The 20,217-nt window shown below is 39.7% G+C and overlaps 1 protein-coding gene across 1 annotated transcript; it reads left to right on the top strand.

Moving 5' to 3' along the window:
- The first annotated feature begins 143 nt into the window (after positions 1-143).
- LOC118417636 (serine/threonine-protein kinase Nek11-like) lies at positions 144-16,703 on the top strand. The gene is made up of 15 exons (XM_035823250.1): positions 144-828; positions 6,912-7,077; positions 7,510-7,658; positions 8,036-8,197; positions 8,896-9,045; positions 9,549-9,627; positions 9,907-9,998; positions 10,435-10,551; positions 10,901-10,991; positions 11,507-11,981; positions 12,494-12,615; positions 12,998-13,055; positions 13,518-13,599; positions 13,967-14,014; positions 14,252-16,703. The coding sequence occupies exons 1-15, from the start codon at positions 650-652 to the stop codon at positions 14,406-14,408; spliced, it is 2,127 nt and encodes a 708-aa protein (XP_035679143.1). The 5' UTR covers positions 144-649; the 3' UTR covers positions 14,409-16,703.
- Positions 16,704-20,217: the final 3,514 nt, after the last annotated feature.

The following is a 20,217-nucleotide window of genomic DNA, read 5'->3' as shown; positions in this document are numbered from 1 at the left end:
TTGTTTTTTTAATGAAATTATAAAGTGATCCATCGATAAGTAAAAGAAGTTATTATTTTGATACAATCTTCAAGGTGATGTAAATGAAAAGTTTTTTGGGGAAGGATTTGAGTCAACGTTGATAATTTTTACCCTTTCACCCCATTCACCTTTGACCCTGTAACCTGATCCCCAGGAGTGCTTCAGAAGCCAGTCTACACAGACTGTCGACTTTTCGTCTTAATGCTTCCACGGATTAAGAAGTTCCAGCCTAAACTGACACCCCACGATGGTCAGGATCTAGCAGAAGACATTCCGGAGCTTTTCTTAGAGTAGAGGCGCCGTAAAGGCTCGGAGCACCGCGGTTTTGTGACCTTCGCGACGACCTGCTCCATGGAAGCAACCCGCGATCGTCCGTCTTTTGTTGTGTTTTGTATACATTTAAATTTATCACCTGCGAAGAGTTGCTAGTTCTCTCGTAAAGCTCCAAAATTCCGTCCTTTTAAACTTTTCGATACAATCAGCATACATGCTATGATTTCTCAACTTATGGAAATTTTGATGTGATGACTACAAAGAAGTAGAAATCGTCAAGAAAGTTTTGTGGAAAGTCCTGTCAAACAAGTTGTCAGCACATCAGATTCAAAGCTGCCTCTGTAAGACGTCCAAGATGCCTCTGCCGAAGGAGATGCCAAGAAGCTTACAGAAAAGCCCCAAGAAACCCAAGGACAAGGAGGAGATCAGAGTGGTGCTGAACAGATATGTAGTCGAGAAGAAACTTGGCAGTGGGAATTTTGGAACTGCTTATCTGGTGAGAGACATGAAGACCAAGACTGCAGACGGAGAATGGTGAGTTGTTCTTGTACAGTTGTCTTGAGCAGGACTGGGAGACAATTTTACTTAGTTATGGTATGGATCTGATTGCCTTGAAATGTGTATGGGGTGAAAATGCCTTCTTCAGGAAAATGTCTTATGTTAGTTTTTTTTTTAAATATATTCATAAAACTGCTTTTGAAAAACTTATTGTGTACAAAATTATTGTGTACAATATTTCTGTAACGTTAGGATAGTTCAAGATGTTTATAACAAGCAGTATTTTCAGTATTTACCAACATGCATATGATATTCATAAACAAAGAAACTGACTGGCATATGGCCAAGAAAAACAAACTGCCTTTGTTCCGAAACATCATCCCATTGTTTTCCAATGGGAGTAATGTTTATAAAATTATATATTCTTGTTGCAAAAAAATGATTTGTAACTTAAGATGTTCTGTGACCAGTATAAACTCACGTCCATGAAATCATGTCCACACCAGACAAGTTTAATCAAGCGGTGACTGATCCATTCTCTACACTGCACCATTACAGGTGCAATGTGTTTGCACTACAGATGGCATTAGGGTTATTAAAAGATAAGCTCCCAACTCTTATAACAACATTATCATAATGTGTAAGCAATGCTGACTGCACTGTCTACTTTCTTCTATCTAAGTTCTTATTCTTCAGATTTTGGCCACAATTGTTAAGTAAAAAAAAAACATGAAGAAAATTGAATTATGTGTAACGTTTAATATATAACACAAGAAAAAGCAGAAGTACAAGTTGTGTTGACCATGTATATTCACATATGACCATTGTTATTACTCATGGGCCATGAGATGTTATTATCTGTGTGCCAGATGGTCCAACAGTTACAGAGTGTGGCCCTGCTTTTTAAGGGCCAGTACCCAGGTGTGCTTGACTGGACAGGTAATCCCAGGTATCAGGTGTCACTCAAATGGACTTACCTTTTCCCTAATGGTAACACCTGACCGTTGTCTACTTTGTCGCAAATTGTGAAAAAGACAATAGCTTTTCACCTTGATGTTTTTTTGAAGATGATTTTATAGCTCACATTGTAGTTGAGCAATTGTTTTTAAAAATGTTATGATAGCAACACCTGCTTGCCTAAGTGAAAGCACTGTTTTACATTAGAATGAAAGAACATAAAGAACATGTGGAGATACCCTTTTTGGCTCCAGCTTTGGAAAATTTGGCCAGTCCTCTGGGACTTACCAGAAGTCTCTTGTTGCAAAACTTCTTTGTTCTCTAAAAATTCCACTTTTCCAGAGTACACAATGATACACAGAGGAACAGCAATTAAGTGTATTTTGGGGTACAAAGAAAATGTACTTTTTGCATTGGGGAACCCCCCTGGGCTCACCTGTATTGGTTCCCTCGGGAACATGTCATTGGTGGGACAAAACGTGACACAGGTGTGGCCGTCAAAAAAGATTTTCTTAGAATTGATATTTTAGATTTTGACTTTAAACTGTAGTCAACATTAAATTGTTGGATCTTTATAATGTAGTGTAAAGATAGTCAACTTGGGGAAAGTTTTACAAAATTGCTCTGAAGTATGATACATCATACATATATACTAGTAAAATACATACACATGCATACAATGTATGATAAATTACCTGGATACAATCTCCATTGTTTGCAGATATATATATCAACATAACTTTGCTTTGAACACAATCAAATCTTACGGAAACACTTGTCATCAATTCCACAGTTTCTGTGATTTTATGCTCCATGCCATTGTTTGAATGTTTTTGTTGCTTGATAGTTCTGAGTCACCTGTACCTGAGCCAAGTATGGCCAGCTGAATACATAACTTAAACACTTCACACTCGAGGAACTCATGACTCAAGTCCACTTCATACAACTTGTCTTAGAAGTTACCTCTTCTCAAAGTTAAGTCAGGCATTTATGAACTATAACATTATTTTTTAACTTATACTGCAAATCTTGAAACTTTCGTGGTAGTTTTATTTCAGAGTTTTTATGCAATGACCCCTCCAACTTGATAACATAACAGTGAAAAATGTATGTTTCTAACAGTTTGTACCCAGTAAGGCTCATGTACTATTGTACTGCAGAATTGTTTCAACTGAACTTAAACTTTAAAGCACTGCTGAAACTTCTTTTTCCCCCCAACAGCAAATTACACAAAAGCAAAAGTAAATGAATTTACAGTAGTGCAGTATCCATACTACTATATATGTTGTATTGCCATATTGTTGTTTACTTCCATACTAACCAGGTACAAATATTTCTTTGGGCTGGAAAAATGTGGACGCTAAGTCCTAATTGTTTTTGACCCACGGCAATAAAGATGATAATTCTAAGGAAGAGAAAAGCAGGTGTGCAACAGCAGAGTCCTGAGGGCAGTGTCATTGGTGACAATGAAACCAGAGGTACGATGTAGTCTATACTCGTCTCAATAATTCAGGCATCTTAACATGTACAATGTCATGTTTCACAAAGGTTTGTCTAAATACGTCTGCTGCCTAATTTCTTTTTTCAAGACCGTAAAAAATCAAGTACAAAGGAAAGCAGTCAGCATATCAAAGTGATGTTTAACATCTACACAAATGGTCTCCATTGAACAGCCAGGTGGAACAAGTCTTGTCACCCGGGCCCTTTCATACATTGTTCAGTCCTTACGTGAGTAGGGTACGAAAGAGGACAACATGTTGTGGTGATGTCAGGAAGTGTGGGAAAGGCCACAGTAAGGAGAAGGTTATAGTTGCCGTGACTGACCTGGAAAATGGGTGTCCTTGGTTAACCTCTTTGACTATGGTTGCCACACAACTTGCCAGTCTTCAATGCCTTTATTGTACTGTGTGTAGTTCTTAACTTCTCCGTGCTATGACAAGGTTAAAACAGCAGTAGTCAATGCCACTAATAACAACATAACGTTGAACACTTTTTGCATGCAAAGCATGTACAGTAGAAGCCAGTTAATTCCACAACTTATTAACGCACACTTCTGTTAACTGCACGTAATCCCCAAATCTCAAACCGATGCGGTCCAGCTAGATAACTTCGCATTATTGCACCAGCCGGATAATTGCACGAAATTCACTGGCAATTAGGCCGTGCAATTAAGCGGCTTCTACTGTACTAGTAACTTACTACAAACTATACGATGGAAGTGATACAAGTAGAAGCCCACGTGATACCGTAAAATATGCTCAAGAACACCTGTATGGAACATTATCATGCCCCTGGTATGACATAGAATCGTAAAGTTTGAAAGTATGAAATTTAGCTGATGATATTGAATCAGAAGATATCAAAAGAAGTAAATAAATGAGTGACAAAAAAACAGTATTGATAATTGGTATCACTCTGTCTTCAAATCAAAATGCAACAACTCATGAACGGAGTCATTCTTTATGCTGATTATGTGAAAAAATGAACTTCCAAAATGCTGACAAAACGTTCCTGGAGCATTCATAGAAAAAGTTTCCCAGGATGATCTGTCACAATCAACATGTTTAGCGATCCGTTTGACGATGCCTACATCTCCCTATCAATCCTGGGGATGTGGGATGATCTGTCAGCACTTTACTAACCGGGCAAATCAGACCAACTTGGTCCGACACCCTGGTCAACTCGGCCAAACCACAACAAGAAGTTGGATTGTTCAGTTGACTAGGGTGTTGACATGGCTTGGTGACTAAAGGCCAAATCGTCCTGATCCCCAATCACATAGCTAGTGGATCTCTTATTAGTTCTAAATGTTCCCAATATTTAAAAAAAAGGAACTGCAAAAAAAGAATCTGGAGACATTTTTTATTTCTGTTTGCATTTCTATAATCTCAGTGTGTGGTACCTTCCTGTGCCATATTTGATCCACGTTAATTTAAGGTTACCTGAGGGCATTTGTCTGTTCTGAACTGTGACTGATCCCTAACAACACATGTACCAGTTTGTGACTTACATGTGATCAATGAGCCACAACAATTTTTGTGTACAGCAGACAACCCATCAGTCACCAGGAAACTGTCAACAACTGTTTACACCTGTCAATCTGGGGACAGATCTAGAAGTTGTAGAGCAACTTTTGGGATGTCATTATTACTGATATCCCTGGCCTGTAACTGATACGTATAGCTACTGACCCGTACAGTTAAATCATTTATTTTTGCTGTGGTAGGAGGGGGAAGGATGTTTTAAATTTGTGGTGTAATTCTGTAGTAGAATATATATAGTCATACAAGATGTCCAGAGATAAAGTCACAGTGTTGTGACTTTGTGGTGGAGATACATGTTATAGAGGTCATCACAAAAAATGCAATTCAAAAAGAAAAATGCAGAAGAGACTGTTTTAAGATTTACAGTTCTACTAGTAGCTTAGGGCAATGATGTATCAAAATTGAGAAAAGTAAAAGAATAGAATGTATCTAATATACAACATAGGGTAGATCTCAGTCAAAAGCCTGCCTTACTACTAGTACTAGTACACATTTTTACCAGATTTCTAAGGATAAAGCAACCCTCAGGTATATTATGACGACACCCTAATCCACCGGTATATCCACTGGACCAGTTGTTTTTGTTCTCTTAAGTGACTGTTATTGCCTTAACTGTACAGGTATATTCTCCTAATTAAGTCAATATAGTGACAACATTGAGAAAGAAATCCCTACACAATTTGCAGGAAGTTTTGAAGGTCAAAGGTAATAAAGTGATGTCATCAAACTATAGCCTTTTACTTTTAGGCTCACAGTACCCAAATGTACGTGATATATAATATAATATACACAAAAGTACATACAGTGTCCCTAGCTTTGTCTTTGAATTATAGAAAGCACTTCTGGCATACGTAGGTGTGGCTAACACTGTATGCTTAGCAGGTCAATGTTTACAAGTCTTTTGTTGTTGTTGAACCGTTTCGCGATGTGTTTGCACATGGCCCAAGATGGGGACAGAGTGTTAGTATAGCAGGATAGTAACAAGACTAGACTAGGTACATAGAAACACAAGCATTTATAAATAGTAGTTGACTTCAAATTGTAGCATTAGGCTTCAGCAAAAGTGTGAAATTACACAATAATAATTAACATGTAGTTGATAAATGTGCTAATTTCCAGAAATTAAGGTACATTCATGTTTCATTACAACTATAGGAAAGTCAATATTGCATTGCTTGAAATTCAGGCAGAGAGGAAGCCAATTTTAAAACTGGGTGAAAGCGTAGAAAGCAAATTGCTTAGTAATTATGGTAAACAAAGTTCTCTGAATTGGCTTGGCCTTATTTTTCAAATTCAATATACGGTTATCAATCAAGGCTAGGATTCAAGGCCCTTGTTCTTTTACTACATTCTCTTTAAGTACAAGACAAAGTTCAAAATTGAAGTACTTTTTCGTGTTTGTATTTTTCTTCTATTATCAGTTATAATCTCTGAGATCCTAGTGACTGTAATAACTTCCGTAGAAATGATCCCAGCTGACTGGATCATGAATTTTTCATAACCATATATGTTGCAACAAAGGGTTAGTTCCACAGTACTTTGTCAATGTAATGCTGCTCTTGCATCATTTGTTAGAAGGATGTCGCAACCCAGCATTTGACTGAATCTCAAAAAGTATATACATGACTCATGAGGCTGTTTACAAATATGACATTACATATGCAAGTGTTGAAGCATACTGATAGTTTTGCAGTATTCTGAGCTGTCATTCTCTAGTAGAAAGATAACATTAACCAGAGTACATACTAGTATAGAACTATTCTCTCACACAGTGCCTCATCCCTAGCCTATACAGTATACGTTAGGAGCATCGACATAATTTAAATGTCCTTGCTATGGGTGGCAACGCCATACTGAGGTTTTCAAGTCTGAGGGCATGGCACAACCACCTGTCAGTCAAAGAAAATTCTTAGCTATAGGCAATTCTGTGATTAGCTGACAGTTGGTTAGAGACTTAGACCTAGGACGTTATAGGGACAGGCATCCACAAAAATAGAAACCTCAGCCTGAGTTATCAGGGCCTCCCCAAGGTAGTATATTGTACAGGCTGCTGGTCAGACTATGCATAGGAAAATGATAGAACTAAACTGACAAACTTTCCTGTATTTCTGTATGTAGGAAAGTCCTGAAGGAGATCTCAGTCGGTGACCTAGCTCCAGATGAGACAGTCGGTGCCATGCATGAAGCCAAGCTCCTGTCCAAACTGGAACATCCCGGCATCGTCAAGTTCCACGACAGCTTCCTGGAGAAGGAGAACTTCTGTATCGTCACAGAGTTCTGCGAGGTTAGGACATGGTTTTTAACTGTACTACATGTAGGTTTCACACACATATACATAGGAATATATCATCATCATAATCAGTCACTGTATTCTGCATCTACAGTCTTTGAAAAGTCCTATAGCTACGTTCAGTCTTTCTTCAGCATTGTCCACTGTGCTTTGCATCCTACAAGCTTCCTTACCTTTTGGAGTTTCTTTACTGTTGTAGGAAGGGCTAAGCCTTTGTGCTTTAGGTCTATAGGAATGTATACGTAAACGTAGTCAGGTACAGATACATGTTGGACCTGAATGTAAATAATTTTTGCTGATTGTACCAATTTGATTTATACCATTGCACATCTATTAAATATACAATTTCACTACATTCACTAGTTATTAACTAACTACTAGAGATTGGTTGAGGCACACTAAAGATTATAATGTGTTTTCTTCTAGGGAGGAGACTTGGACAATGTGTCCTCAGAGTACCGTAAGCGGAACACCACCCCTGCACCTGAGCAGGTGATGGAGTGGTTCATACAGCTGCTACTGGCTGTACAACACATGCACGAGCGCAAGGTGCTACACAGGGACCTCAAGGCAAAGTAGGGAACAACACTTAACGTTCATTCTACCCAATTCTACACTTATACATCTAGATATATCAAGGTGAAATAGCTGTAAGAAAGTATAATAAAATCTCTTCTTCTTCAGATGAACTTCATAGCCTCCATGGCAAAGCATAAGAGGATACTTGGATACTTAGCCAATGTTGAAAATCGCAAACCAGCACCCCCCTCTCCGCCCCCCCCCCCCCCAAGAAAAAAACATCCCCATTTGAAGACTGCAACGTAGGCTACAAACTTGAAGTGTTATACTTGAGACAAACTGCAACGTTTTCAATAAATGATTGGTTCCAGTATCCGAATTAGAATTGTTTCATGTTTTTTACCATTTAAAAAAAAAATTTCAATACATGCAGGAATATCTTCATGAAGAACAATGTGATAAAGGTTGGAGACTTTGGAATCTCCCGAATCCTGATGGGGACATCAGACATGGCAACCACCTTCACCGGGACCCCCTACTACATGAGTCCTGAGGTGCTGAAACACGAGGGGTACAACTCCAAATCTGACATCTGGTGAGATACAGACTGGTCTGTTTTTTCACACACTTGTAGCATTTAGTGGCATATTGGCACATAGGGTAGCAGGTATTCTTGCTGTTTCAGTCACAGGGTATAGGGAGGGGTTGCTAGCTCTTCCTCTTAAATGTGCTTGAGGCACCTCCTCGACCATGTAACCCTTTTTTATGTCCCTTTCAAAAGATGAGTGCAGCCCCAACTGATGCCCTTCCCAGGAATGAACTGTGGTCTGCCAGATACTAATTGCTAATTGGAAGTAGGAGCTCAAACTGTGACGCTACTACTAGTTCAGATACAGAAACATTCCACAGACTAGTCTATTAGTTATTTATACCATTCATTTGGTGCCAATACTGTACTGGTAAGTATACTGAAAAGTATACTGAAAAGTATTTGGAATGTGACAAGAAAACATACTGGAGATAGATTCTTATCTCAGAATATATATAGGTATCAAGGAACTGGTTTTTTTTTTGCACGCAACATCCTTCGGTGTCAAAACAGTCGAGGAACTGGTGTGTACGTCAATGTTTCTGGAATGTGCTAAAAACACACTGGAGATACCCTAGAATCTCAGGATAGGTATCAATGAACTGGCATTTTGTATACAAATCACTACCAATATAGATTTGTGCATAAACGCCTCCTAGCAGGTTTAGTACTAACTGCAATGCCCATTTCCCCCAATACTGCAGGTCTATAGGCTGTATCCTGTACGAACTGTGCTGTTTGAAGCATGCATTCGAAGGCCAGAGTCTGATGGCAGTTATGTACAAGATTGTGGAGGGGAAGACACCATCTCTGCCAGACACGTACCCCAAGGAACTCAATGATATACTAGCTAGGTAAGAACCAACATTACAGTTGAAATCAGTAGTTGCTGGCAGAAATGGACATGTTCATGTTTTAGAACGATTTATGCGGGGGACAATTGTATGTAATGTTAGGTCATTTATTTGTAGGAGTGAACATTACGTGTTGTTATTGAGTACTATTTACGTGTATGTCAGAAAGTTGTTTTTTCTGTGGAATCCTGTTAGTCTGTGGTACTGAAACGTTGACTAGTGATCCATGATGGTACTGCAGCCTTGGAACTGTCTGGCCTATACAGTATATACCTAGATTGGAAATCATAAGACGGCCAGAGGGTTTCTAAACCCCCAAATGGTCATGCAAACAAGTATAAAACAAATTTCGCTATGGTGAACTTGTAAATACACCATATATTTGTTTGATCCATGGGATCAGTTTCTATTCTTTCTGTTTTACAGTAAACCTTAATTTTTCTTGCTAAACGGAGAAAGACTTTTTTCCGTTATCCGATGTTTGATATGCACTTTTTCAACAGAATCCTGATGAAAGATCCCGCCAAACGCCCTTCTGCTGCTGACCTGCTGACTACACCTTACATTGCCAAGCAAATAGAGGTGAGAAACATCTTCTGTCTTACCAAACAATTTACTGAGAGTGTCATGTGTATAATGAGGAGAACAAAGAGTGTTGACAATAGGACTAGACATCAAAACATATGCTGACTGCACCTAAGAATGACTGCCTTACTAGCAACATAGTATAGAACTCACTTTGCTTTATAGATGTTACAAAGGGCCTTTTTTGTGCTCTAATGAGTAGTTTTGATTTAGATAAACTGTTGACTTATTAGAGGCTGCTAAATGAGTGATTGGTTTTCTCGTCTTTACTTTCAGGCTCTGAAGATTAAAATGTCTGACATGAAGATCACAGTGTCTGTGAACAAAATGCATGCCCAGGCTGAGGCACAGGACATCAAACAAGCTCTGTAAGTAACAGAACATCCAGCAATAAACAGGCATTGTGATAAAGATAGCAGAAACATCACTGCATACTTTAGAGATAGTGATAGCAATAGTGCCACTGTAAATCCTGAAATGTTAGTGGTAGTTTTACATTTTTTTGAACTCCCCACTGCTCATTCATGACATCATGACTATGTATGACTTGTATGACTACTGTATTACAGAATTGTTGCAACCATGAATTTTGAACACAGCAAAAGCCTCTTTTTCCACAAAAGTAAATGAATTTACAGTCCCCAAAGAGATGATACATAAAGATGGCATTCAAGTCACTCTTGTAAGCAATGTAGATGTAGTTGGAAGGTAATGTGTCCCATACTGTTAAGGCATTTTAATAAAAAGATTGAAGTTATGTTATTGTACAAGTTACAAAGCTGTGATGTGTTGTTGAACCTACAGGTTAGAGAAGCAGAAGCTGGGAGACATGAGGAGAGAACAGGAGATGCACCTGACTCCTCGGGAGAGGATGAGGATCAGGAAACAGCAGAAGGCAGAGGAGGAGGCCAGGAGACTCAAGTTAGTATGGGCACTGGGGGGTGGGAGGGGGGGTGGAGGGATGATGTGGCAAGGGCAATACAACACAACTGCCAGAGGGTTATGGAAAATTTGTAACAATGTTTCATTCTGATTACCAAAAAGGATTCTTATATTGCCAATATAATCTTGCTTAATGAAAAGAGTAATTAAAGGGGGAGAATTGACATATTGTAAACTATTTAAAAATAATCTTTTCTTAGATTTTAGATACCTCTGTGTGTGTGTGTGTGTGTGTGTGTGTGTGTGTGTGTGTGTGTGTGTGTGTGCGTGCGTGCGTGCGTGCGTGCGTGCGTGCGTGAATCATACAGTTTCCTTTTTTTTTACCCAGGGTGGCAGCCTTTGTGCAGTACAATGAAAACCAACGTCGGCAGTCGGAGACCAGACATTCCCAATTTCGGAGCAGTATAGACGTTACCAAGGTAACCACTTCCATTGGCCAGAAGTTTCACTTCATTCATGGCTTCACATGACATACAATTCATAGCAGTTTCAGGTGTTGTAATTCTATAATTCACTGATTAACATTCAGCCCTCTATGGTAACGTCTGGCTACCAAAATGGTTATGTGCTTAGGCAGCAGGAAAAGGTCATAATGTACATGTATGTAATGAATTGAGGATAGAGTTTTATCTTATTGAACCAGCAAAATGCTTGACAAAACATTTGTTGTGCTTGGTTGTGTCCTAATACTTGTTTGTAGCCTGTATTGCAGTAAACAATGCAATAGAGACATTCTTGAGCTGACTCCTGTACTATTTTCATAGTCCTATAGTGGTGTGATGCAAGGTACTTAGGAGGTTACAAGCAATGTGCCTGATGATAAAGTAAGCTTCTAAGGTGACAAACAATATGCCTGATAAACTAGCGAGGAAGGTGTTATCCTAGATCCTCTGGCTGGAACATATAACAGCATCATTGTCTTTCTTCCCCACAGGCCGGTCCCCCGCCTACAAGTCAGACGGCCTGGAGTTCAGTATCTGGGATACACCAACACAACCTGTACAACATTCCCAACCTGAGTGTTCTTCACGAGCACACCCGGGAACAGCCCCTACAGAACGAGTCCCTGTACCTCACCGCAGACGAGCATCCCCCCGTCAGACCAATCACATCGTTCGAACCCTCCCACAGAGACTTTGACGAGCAGCCCATTCCTACATTAGCTAATAAAGGAAACAAGGAGAAGGCACCGTATCAAAGGTCGTTTTCCGACGACGGACCGCGGTTGAGGTCCAGCTCAACAGGCCAGCTGGAGGAAAAGGCTGCTGCAGGGAGGAATGCCAAGAGCAAGTTAAGGTCACGGTCAGATTCAGGGGACGACAAGCTGAGGTCGAGTTCAGATTCAGGGACAAGTTCCAGTGGTGCCACCGATAGTCCACGGAGGGATATGCTAGAGATTGCAGATGATGGTAGGTTTATCCTATATTATATTACAACTTGGTTCCCTTGCTTTCTAACTGTGCCAATGTTTGCATGTGATAAAATGCCACTTCAGGCCTTATACAAAGCAGTGAAAATATCTATTTGCCAGTCTTTAATGACAAATTTTGGAATTTCTTTTATTGTCACCTAGTTATGTTCCTGCAGTTTGTAAACTCATTTCTAGGAAGCGCTATTGCAGTCACCAGTTAGGTGGTTGCAGTTGGTAAGTTCATCTCTAGGGGGCACTTTTTGCAGTCACCATTTATGTGGCTGCAGTTTGTTACCTCAACTCAAGGGGGCACATTTTGTAATTGGCTATTATGTGGCTGCCATTATTAACCTCAACACTAGGCGGCACTTTTTAAGATCACCATAAATGTGGCTGCAGTTTGTAGCCTCAAATCTAGGGGGCACTTCTGTAGTCACCCAGTTGGTAGCTGCAATCTGTGAAACTTGTCATGATCTACTCTAACTCACCCTTTCTACCACCTATCTCCAGATATCCCAGAGGATCCACGGATGGCTGAGACCTTCTACACTCTGCATGAGGACTTTGAGTCTTCAGGAAGTTCTGTGGAGGAGGACCTTTCCTATGGTAGTGATGGGGAGTTTGATGGAGAGGTAAGGACAAGTGGAGAAGGGTTGATCTCCAAGCAGATCCTACGGTAGCATAAGAAAGTGGCAAAAGCTGCCAGAGGGGTGATGCCGGCCTAGAAGTGTGTTTGGCTACCGGTGGCTGATGACTCCCTTTTTGGCCACTTTATTCCTTGGCCAGCTTTGATGCTATCTTATGTCACTGGAAATCTGCCTGGAGATTAGAGAAGGGTGGCCTGTGTGGAGTAATAAGTAGAGCATTGTAGTCCAGTCCTCTGTCCTTATGATTTTAGAATGGCTCAGTATTTTCCTGAAGAAAGGCTCCTACTCAAATCATGTCTCAAACCATGTCTTCATTGCATTCTGTCTCAGCATACATTTAATAATTGTTGTCATGATTCTTTTCCAGGATGACTTTGGTGCCTTAGCCAATTACATGCAGAGTGCCTTGGACCTGACTGCTGCAGGTGAATAACTTTCATCTGTTACTGCACTGGGTATTGATAAATAGTCTCCTTCGTAGGTTGTATAGATACTGGTTCTCAATTATAGAAAAGCATGTTTAGTCTTGTCAGCATTGATGAGTGCTGCCTTTGGGATTCTGGGTTGCCATCTTCTTATCAGTCTTGATACAGGGTGACAGTTTTAAGGCTGCAGTACCATCATGGATTACTAGTTGGCACTTCTGTACCACACAATCTTTTAAGTTGCACAATCTTGGATTTCTGCGAGATTGAAACAATAAGTAACTGACAATTTAACTTCAACACCAATATATGTTCAAAATATTAAAACATAACCTCTTGACATCAAATTCATATTTTGAAGCAGAATCTCGTGTGTGTGGGTTTTTTTTTTCAGAAAGTCAAAGAATATTCTATTCTATATTCTGAAGCAATGTAATGCTCACATGTCTCCCTGTTTTGCAGACAACACCACAGTGTCTGATGACACAGTATCGGATGCCTTTGGACCAGCTGTAAGGGACACCAAGATCAGGAACATGAGAACGTATCCTTTATGTTCACAAATGTTATCATTGTATGGTCACTTTTGTAGGATGTGTTGTGTCTTTGTTCTGAAACAAACTATGAGAATACTGACCAGAAAAATTATCATAAGCTTTAAGATTTTCAGTAATATTATTCAAGAAGTATGAATGTCATTTCAGGTCTCAGCTGGTACTGACTTGATTACAATATGTATATCAGCATTGCAATAATACCGGTATACATGTATTCAAGTAAATTTCACAAAAGCTCATCCAAAAGCAAATATGGATTTTTCTTTACAGCTGAGTTAAAGTTAACAGGATGAATATAGCTTTTTATAATTAAGAATAGTTCATTATGTAGTTTTTCCTTAATGGTGTCTTCAGGCAATGTGAGAAAGCTCTAGGAAAAGACACCTTCCGAAAGGTCTACAGGTGAGATTACTTTTAAATAGATCCATTTTCTGTAGTAAGAAAAATGCAACTGCAGTTGGCATTAGCAGTGCCAATAGAATAAAATCTTTTTATGCTCTTTCAAACTTCAAGAACAACTTGCAGTGTTTTCAGGCTTTTTTTCCCCAGTATTTTCTGTTGAATTTTCTGCTGGATATTTACCAATTTTGTAGTCTACAGCCATCTGTAACAACCTCTGTAACACTGTACTACCTACAGGTACCTGAAGGACACCCGCTTTGGTGGCAATAACGAGACGATAGACGAGGTGGACTTGATGAACGGACTGCGGAAGTACGTGACCAATCCCAGCGACTGTTTCATCGTGGACCAACTCCTCTTCCTAGAAGAACAAGCCAAGATTGGCCAGGCATGACGGAGGACTGCTCACTAGATGTGTAGCTCTTCTAGAGGTTGTTCAGCTTCAGGATGGACCAAGTCATGGGATGTATACACTGCCATATGTGGCTAGATGGGTGAATTAGATATCTGAGAAGTGCTGGTATGAACCAGGGTCTCTTTTTAAAGAATATGAAGAAGGAATAGCAAGCTTTTAAACATGAATATGATGCAAATAATGTTCATTTTGCATAACCTTTTCTCTAAGTGTCACATGGGATTGTATAGTTGTCTTGTTTTGTTTATTTCATGGTGAATTGGACAATGGCCAGCCTCCATGCTAGACTGATTATACTCAAGATACTTATGTCAATTTTTGACCAAACGACTGTTTTTTTTATCTTCTTTTAAATCAAATATCCATTGTATTTCTAGGACCTTTTATAGAGACTAAAAATGCCTGCCAGCTAATTTTTTTATCCGTGCCAGCAGTGTGGTCAAGGTGGTCCATATTTTGTTTTATGGTAGTTGATTACTGTACTGATTTTATCTGTTTGCATATTTTTGTGACAAATCTAAGATTCAGAATTGAAATTACATCCAGATTTATTTTTTTCACTAAGCCTATGTCATAGTATGTCTGCATTTACATTGCCATTGATATAAGAAGAAACATTCCTCCAAAATTCTGGAACAGGATGAAAGTACTACAGTAGCGAAGTAATACTGTAAATCTTCATTATCTACAAGAAGTGAAGAAAAATGGTTGTTTTATCTTTATTGCATCAGTGTAGGTGTAATCAAAATGTAAGGGAACAAGACAAAAATGTATATTATTATATGATTATCATCTTCTCACTATCACTCCGTCCACATTCAAACATAAATCTGGTACTTTACATACCAACGTAAAGTAGATAACCAAATAAATGCTACTGTCAACACCCAAGATAGGACACAGAATCTGGTGTATCAGAGTATTTTTACTATGATTAATTCTGTCATTACATCAATTAGACATCCATGTAATAATATGCGCAATATACTGTAATAGTTTGTAATACTCAAGCAAATGGATAGATGTTTCAGGTAGCATCTACTACCTTTCTTCAATTACTGAATGAGTACATGAAAAGCTACCCTGGAAAGCCAAACTAAAACTACGCAAAAAGGGTTCACTAGCAATCCCCGCCACACTCATCCCTGCAATTTACAGCCGCCCAACAATCCAGCTGGCCCCAACTATCGCTTGCCTCTAAGTGAGAGGTTAGTGGGTTAGTCGTGGGCACGCATGTGGCAGGATTGGTAACCCTTTCCTCGCGGAGTCTGGTTTTCCCAGGGTAATAAAAAGCACAATGTTGCTCATTGTAGAGTATTGCAGCTTCTCAGCTGAAGTGTTTCATGTACAATGTACAGGATGCCCTTTATAAAGAATGCCATAATGATTGTGATTGTCATTGTGGAGACAGAGGTGTCAAGAGGACTGCACAGTGCTGCTTTTACACCTTGTGCCTTACTTTCCATCACATTGTGCCTCTTTCTGAATAAATTGCACCATAAGTGCTTTGATATTAACTGCTACTGTAATAGTGGCTATGCTAGTTGTACACAGTGTTGGATGTCAGTCCGCAGATAAAATGTTACATCTTATCAGAATATGATTGATTTCAATACTGCAGTCGTCTTGATGTAAATTGAGTGCAAATAGATAGTGGATATTTTTTCCTGTGTATAATTGACCGGACTGGCAGGAGGAATCACAGAAGACCATTGTGAAGCATGTTGACAACGAGCACATTGTTATAAACGTGAAGAGTAATACATGTCTCAACAATACAATATAGTACAATACATGTCTACAATGTAGTCATGTATTGGTTTAGTGCACAGATGTTGGCAACTAAGAATTCTGCTTTCAGTATGAATGATAACATAGCACAGTATGACTTTTTTACTGCTTAAGGAATTTGTAGCAATACCTCTTGCTTATGAATTATGTTTTCCTTGTTTTTATCTTATTCTATAAGATTGTTATAAATTTGAAGACAAATCAAGGAGATTAAACCTCCTTGGACAGGTTATTTTATGTATACGTAGCCTAACTATAGTCAGTCTTATGTTCCTACTAACATTTGCCTTTAAATGCAGCCATAATGTTGCTGCATACCAAGAAGAGGTCATATGAGAAGCATATACATGTAGCAAAATACTGCAAATCTAACCAGTAGCTCTGTAATCATTGTTAATTGCTGTGCTTGTTGCTGCTATCCATATCCATGTCTTTACATTCCATTGCCCACACCTGAACAGGATGGGAGGTAACAGCATTTAATTTAACCGAAATCATTCCAGACTTATTACCTCCATGAAGATGGAGGTATTGTTTTGATATGTTGTGCTACCATGGGATATCGTACAACATTACATGATTCCAAATGATCTTGGTTATGTCATAAAGATGATTATTGGGGAACATAAGGAATCATGGATTTGAAAATGATAAAACCATGTCTCATATTCGTGTGTCTCATCCTTTATACTTTATCTTCGTTTGGGGGGGGGGGTGATTAAAGCTGAAACAGTGGCAATATTCCCCCACACTTCCCTACACTTGAATCCAACTCGGTTATCGGAAAAATCGGTCCGGTCCGAACCGGGGAAAACCCTCGTGTTTTAAGCACCGTCTGTAGGTATAACAAGCAGGAGACCTTCTCGTGACATGGGACCGGCCTAAAATAGAACCAACCGTTCCTACCTGGCCTGACGAACTTTATGAGAATGAGACTTTAGATCCTTTTTCATTGGATCGATCGAAACGAGTGCATGATTGTGTCATTTTCGTCCGCATTGACTTGGTCCTTCGAGAGGGACCGGGTACTGCTCTTCGTCCTCTCTCCCAAACAGTCGATCTATTCGGCAAGAAAGGATGAAGAGACTCGGCAGCTATATTTGATTGGATACCAGGCTGAGCACATGACGGTCAGTACGAGTGCCTTAGCCCTAGCCTGGATACCACACCCCAACCCGATCTCAAAAATATCTGGCCCTGCACGATAGAATTTGAGATCAGGCTGGGTGTGGTATCCAGGCTAGCCTATATAGCTCGTGCTAATCATTCCAGTCTCGCATGGTGACGCTTCATGTCTATACTTCCGCATTAAAATGGCCACTTAATATATAGATTCGCACATTATTCACAGGCTCAGCCACAATATTCTAGATCGGGACCAAAAAAGTCAAGAGCTTTTCCAAGTGACTGTCAAAGTAATTGAAGTGGTTTAAAGATTAAATTACATATGAATGATATCAATGTTATATTGCTGTGGTGATTTGAAGCTCTGCAGCGCGACCTTGTTTTTTTCGGAAGTGAATTTTCGTTGTGACCTTTATAGATACAATGAATGATCATGTTTCCCTCATTGCCAGTGACATAACATACATTCGCATAATTCCACCAGGTGTCATTATACCACCACCTCCAAAAACGTTGTTATAGAGGCCATCTCAAGATTGTCTTCCACACGTAAATATCTGAATTGTATTACATTTAGGATATTCAACATTCGGTGTTCAAGACAATCTTCAGGAAGACCTCTGTACTAACGTTTTTTGAGGTGGCAGTATAATGCCACCTGGTGGAATCATGATAGTCGATGTTACACATGTTAGGGGCTTTCCTTGATGATAAGGCATCATTAGCTGCATAGCACTTCGTGTCGGTGACTAATCAATAAGTCGTTGTTTGAGTAGGGTGTAGCTTTATAATTATGTAAAAATTGTGTAGCCGTTCAGGGACTTTCCAACTTGAACTGAACGGTTTGGAACACTATGTATACAGCACAGCAGTATATATTCCATACTTAGAAATGTGAAAATTTAGAGAAAACATGACGGAACATTTCCTTCTGGTGGCCACTCCGTCACGGGAGTACCTCAGTATTTTCTACAAGTCAGGACTATGTAAATGCACTGCGTGGGAGCACGGTTCCGGTGCCGCCCCGTGAGATTGGGTTTTCCCCCGGCAATGTGCGCATGCGTCGTGGCCAAATATAGTACAATGAGTCAATCATAGGATATAGCCTCTCAAGCAGACTTCGGCCGGGAGAATATTTTTTCATTACTGTGTACTGTTGTTCTCGTTTACAAGTGCCCAGTTTCTAATAGTAAACCACCTAAAGAGACCATTGGAAACCGGGTGCAATCTGAACTAATAGGCCAGGTGAGGCCAGCACACAATGATATATTGTGACCCAAAAAGTCCAACCCGGAAGTCTGCCAAGGAGGCTACATAGCTACCCTGCTCGGCGGCTATTGATCGAACAGTTTGCCTCACCATTACCCAGGTCTGTGTACTTCTTCCTTCACTATTCCTCCGATTTGTTGAATTGGTATTGCGTTTTATTAAATGTGTAGTATCATACTATTAACTGTAGCACTGACTATGTGCCTCACCAGGTTATAGGTGACGAAACATATGTAACCTCACCTTGTATTTTGTACCAGAGTAATTATTATTACAGGTAGATATTATTACATTTACATGTTTTCTGGTTTGTAAATTTGTCTGTCTGTATAGCTTGATAAAGGATAAAGCGGGAAGGGATATTTACTTGGTTTGCAACAAGGAGGTTATAATGAAGCCCGATAACCTCCTTGTCGGTTTGCAGGTAGACATGGGTTCTAAGGCCCGAGTACCCAATAGCCAATTTTCTCTTCCCCTCTAAGCAGTTGCGCAAGACATCCCCGCCGACCACCGCTTCCGCCGACCCGAATACCTTCGGCACCTACCCACAGAAGCCTGACTAAAATCGCGCTCCTAGTGGCCGGCCCTCCAGTTGTCACCACCTAGGAGGTGCCGGCCGGGAGACATCAAGATTTCAGTACAAAATAGAAAGCCCGATAAAAACGCATAAAAAACGTCAAAAAATAGCCGGAGCGTAACCTCTGCTTGGAGAGTAGCTTATTACCTCCATAGAAAGTGGAAGTTATGTTTTGTGTATGTATAAGCTTCTACAAAACTGTTGGTAGCATAACCAAATTAAAGATACCCTAGCCTGGATGGATTGTAATGATATTTAGGTAGGTCTTGAAAAGACAAGAGTTAAGGTCGAGTTTGGGCTTAATTTCCCCGTGGATAGATTGGTACTTAAGCAGAACTTCCAGCTAGGATATGAGAATTCTTGTACACAACCAAAATTAAACTTACTTGCTTACGTTTCGGTGTCTATCAGACACCTTCCTCAGAGCTTCTGACTGGAGTTCTGCTTCTCGTCGCTATATGTAGCCGATGTAGGTGGCGCTTTTGCGACGAGAAGACTATCCCAAACGTGTACAAGTTTGTATCCCCCCTCGTCCCGATTCATCACTGGGGCTGACTTTCTTATCCATACTAAGGAAAACCTCTAGTAGCTTTCCATGTTATTCGGCATGCAAGTGGCTTAGCCAAAGATGTCAACAATAAAAAGCAAATTGTGCATGAAAATTAGGGCTTGACAACCAAAGAAATTCTACAATAGCAGTGTTTTCCAAAATACGTTTGTAATATATCAATATACATGTACTTAATTACTCAGTGGCTTTATTCGGTGGTTACTAGTATAGCAAAGGACCAGGCGTTATGACACAATAGACACCTCGGGTGGGTCATTAACCCTTATAAATTATGCAAGTAATAGCCTAATTTGCATAATTAATGCGAGAGTGCAATACTTTTTCGGTGGTAAATGCTGGGAATTACTTACTTGTCACATGTGAATTAGTTGAAGGTGTATGCAGAAATGTTAATGTGCAGTCAGTTGCAAGATTTTATGCCGAAAGTTCTGCAAAAAAGGATTTTCACTCATACA

This window comes from Branchiostoma floridae, chromosome 6 (genome assembly GCF_000003815.2).
Source record: "Branchiostoma floridae strain S238N-H82 chromosome 6, Bfl_VNyyK, whole genome shotgun sequence".
Lineage (NCBI taxonomy): Eukaryota > Metazoa > Chordata > Leptocardii > Amphioxiformes > Branchiostomatidae > Branchiostoma > Branchiostoma floridae.
Note: the sequence above shows the minus strand (reverse complement) of the source record. Positions and strands in the feature narration are given on the sequence as shown.

Coding starts and splice junctions, on each gene's coding strand:
- LOC118417636 (XM_035823250.1), top strand. CDS start 650: ATGCCTCTGCCGAAGGAGATGCCAAGAAGCTTACAGAAAAGCCCCAAG. Junction 8,198..8,895: donor AACTCCAAATCTGACATCTG/GTGAGATACAGA, acceptor CCAATACTGCAG/GTCTATAGGCTGTATCCTGT. Junction 10,552..10,900: donor GAGGAGGCCAGGAGACTCAA/GTTAGTATGGGC, acceptor TTTTTTACCCAG/GGTGGCAGCCTTTGTGCAGT.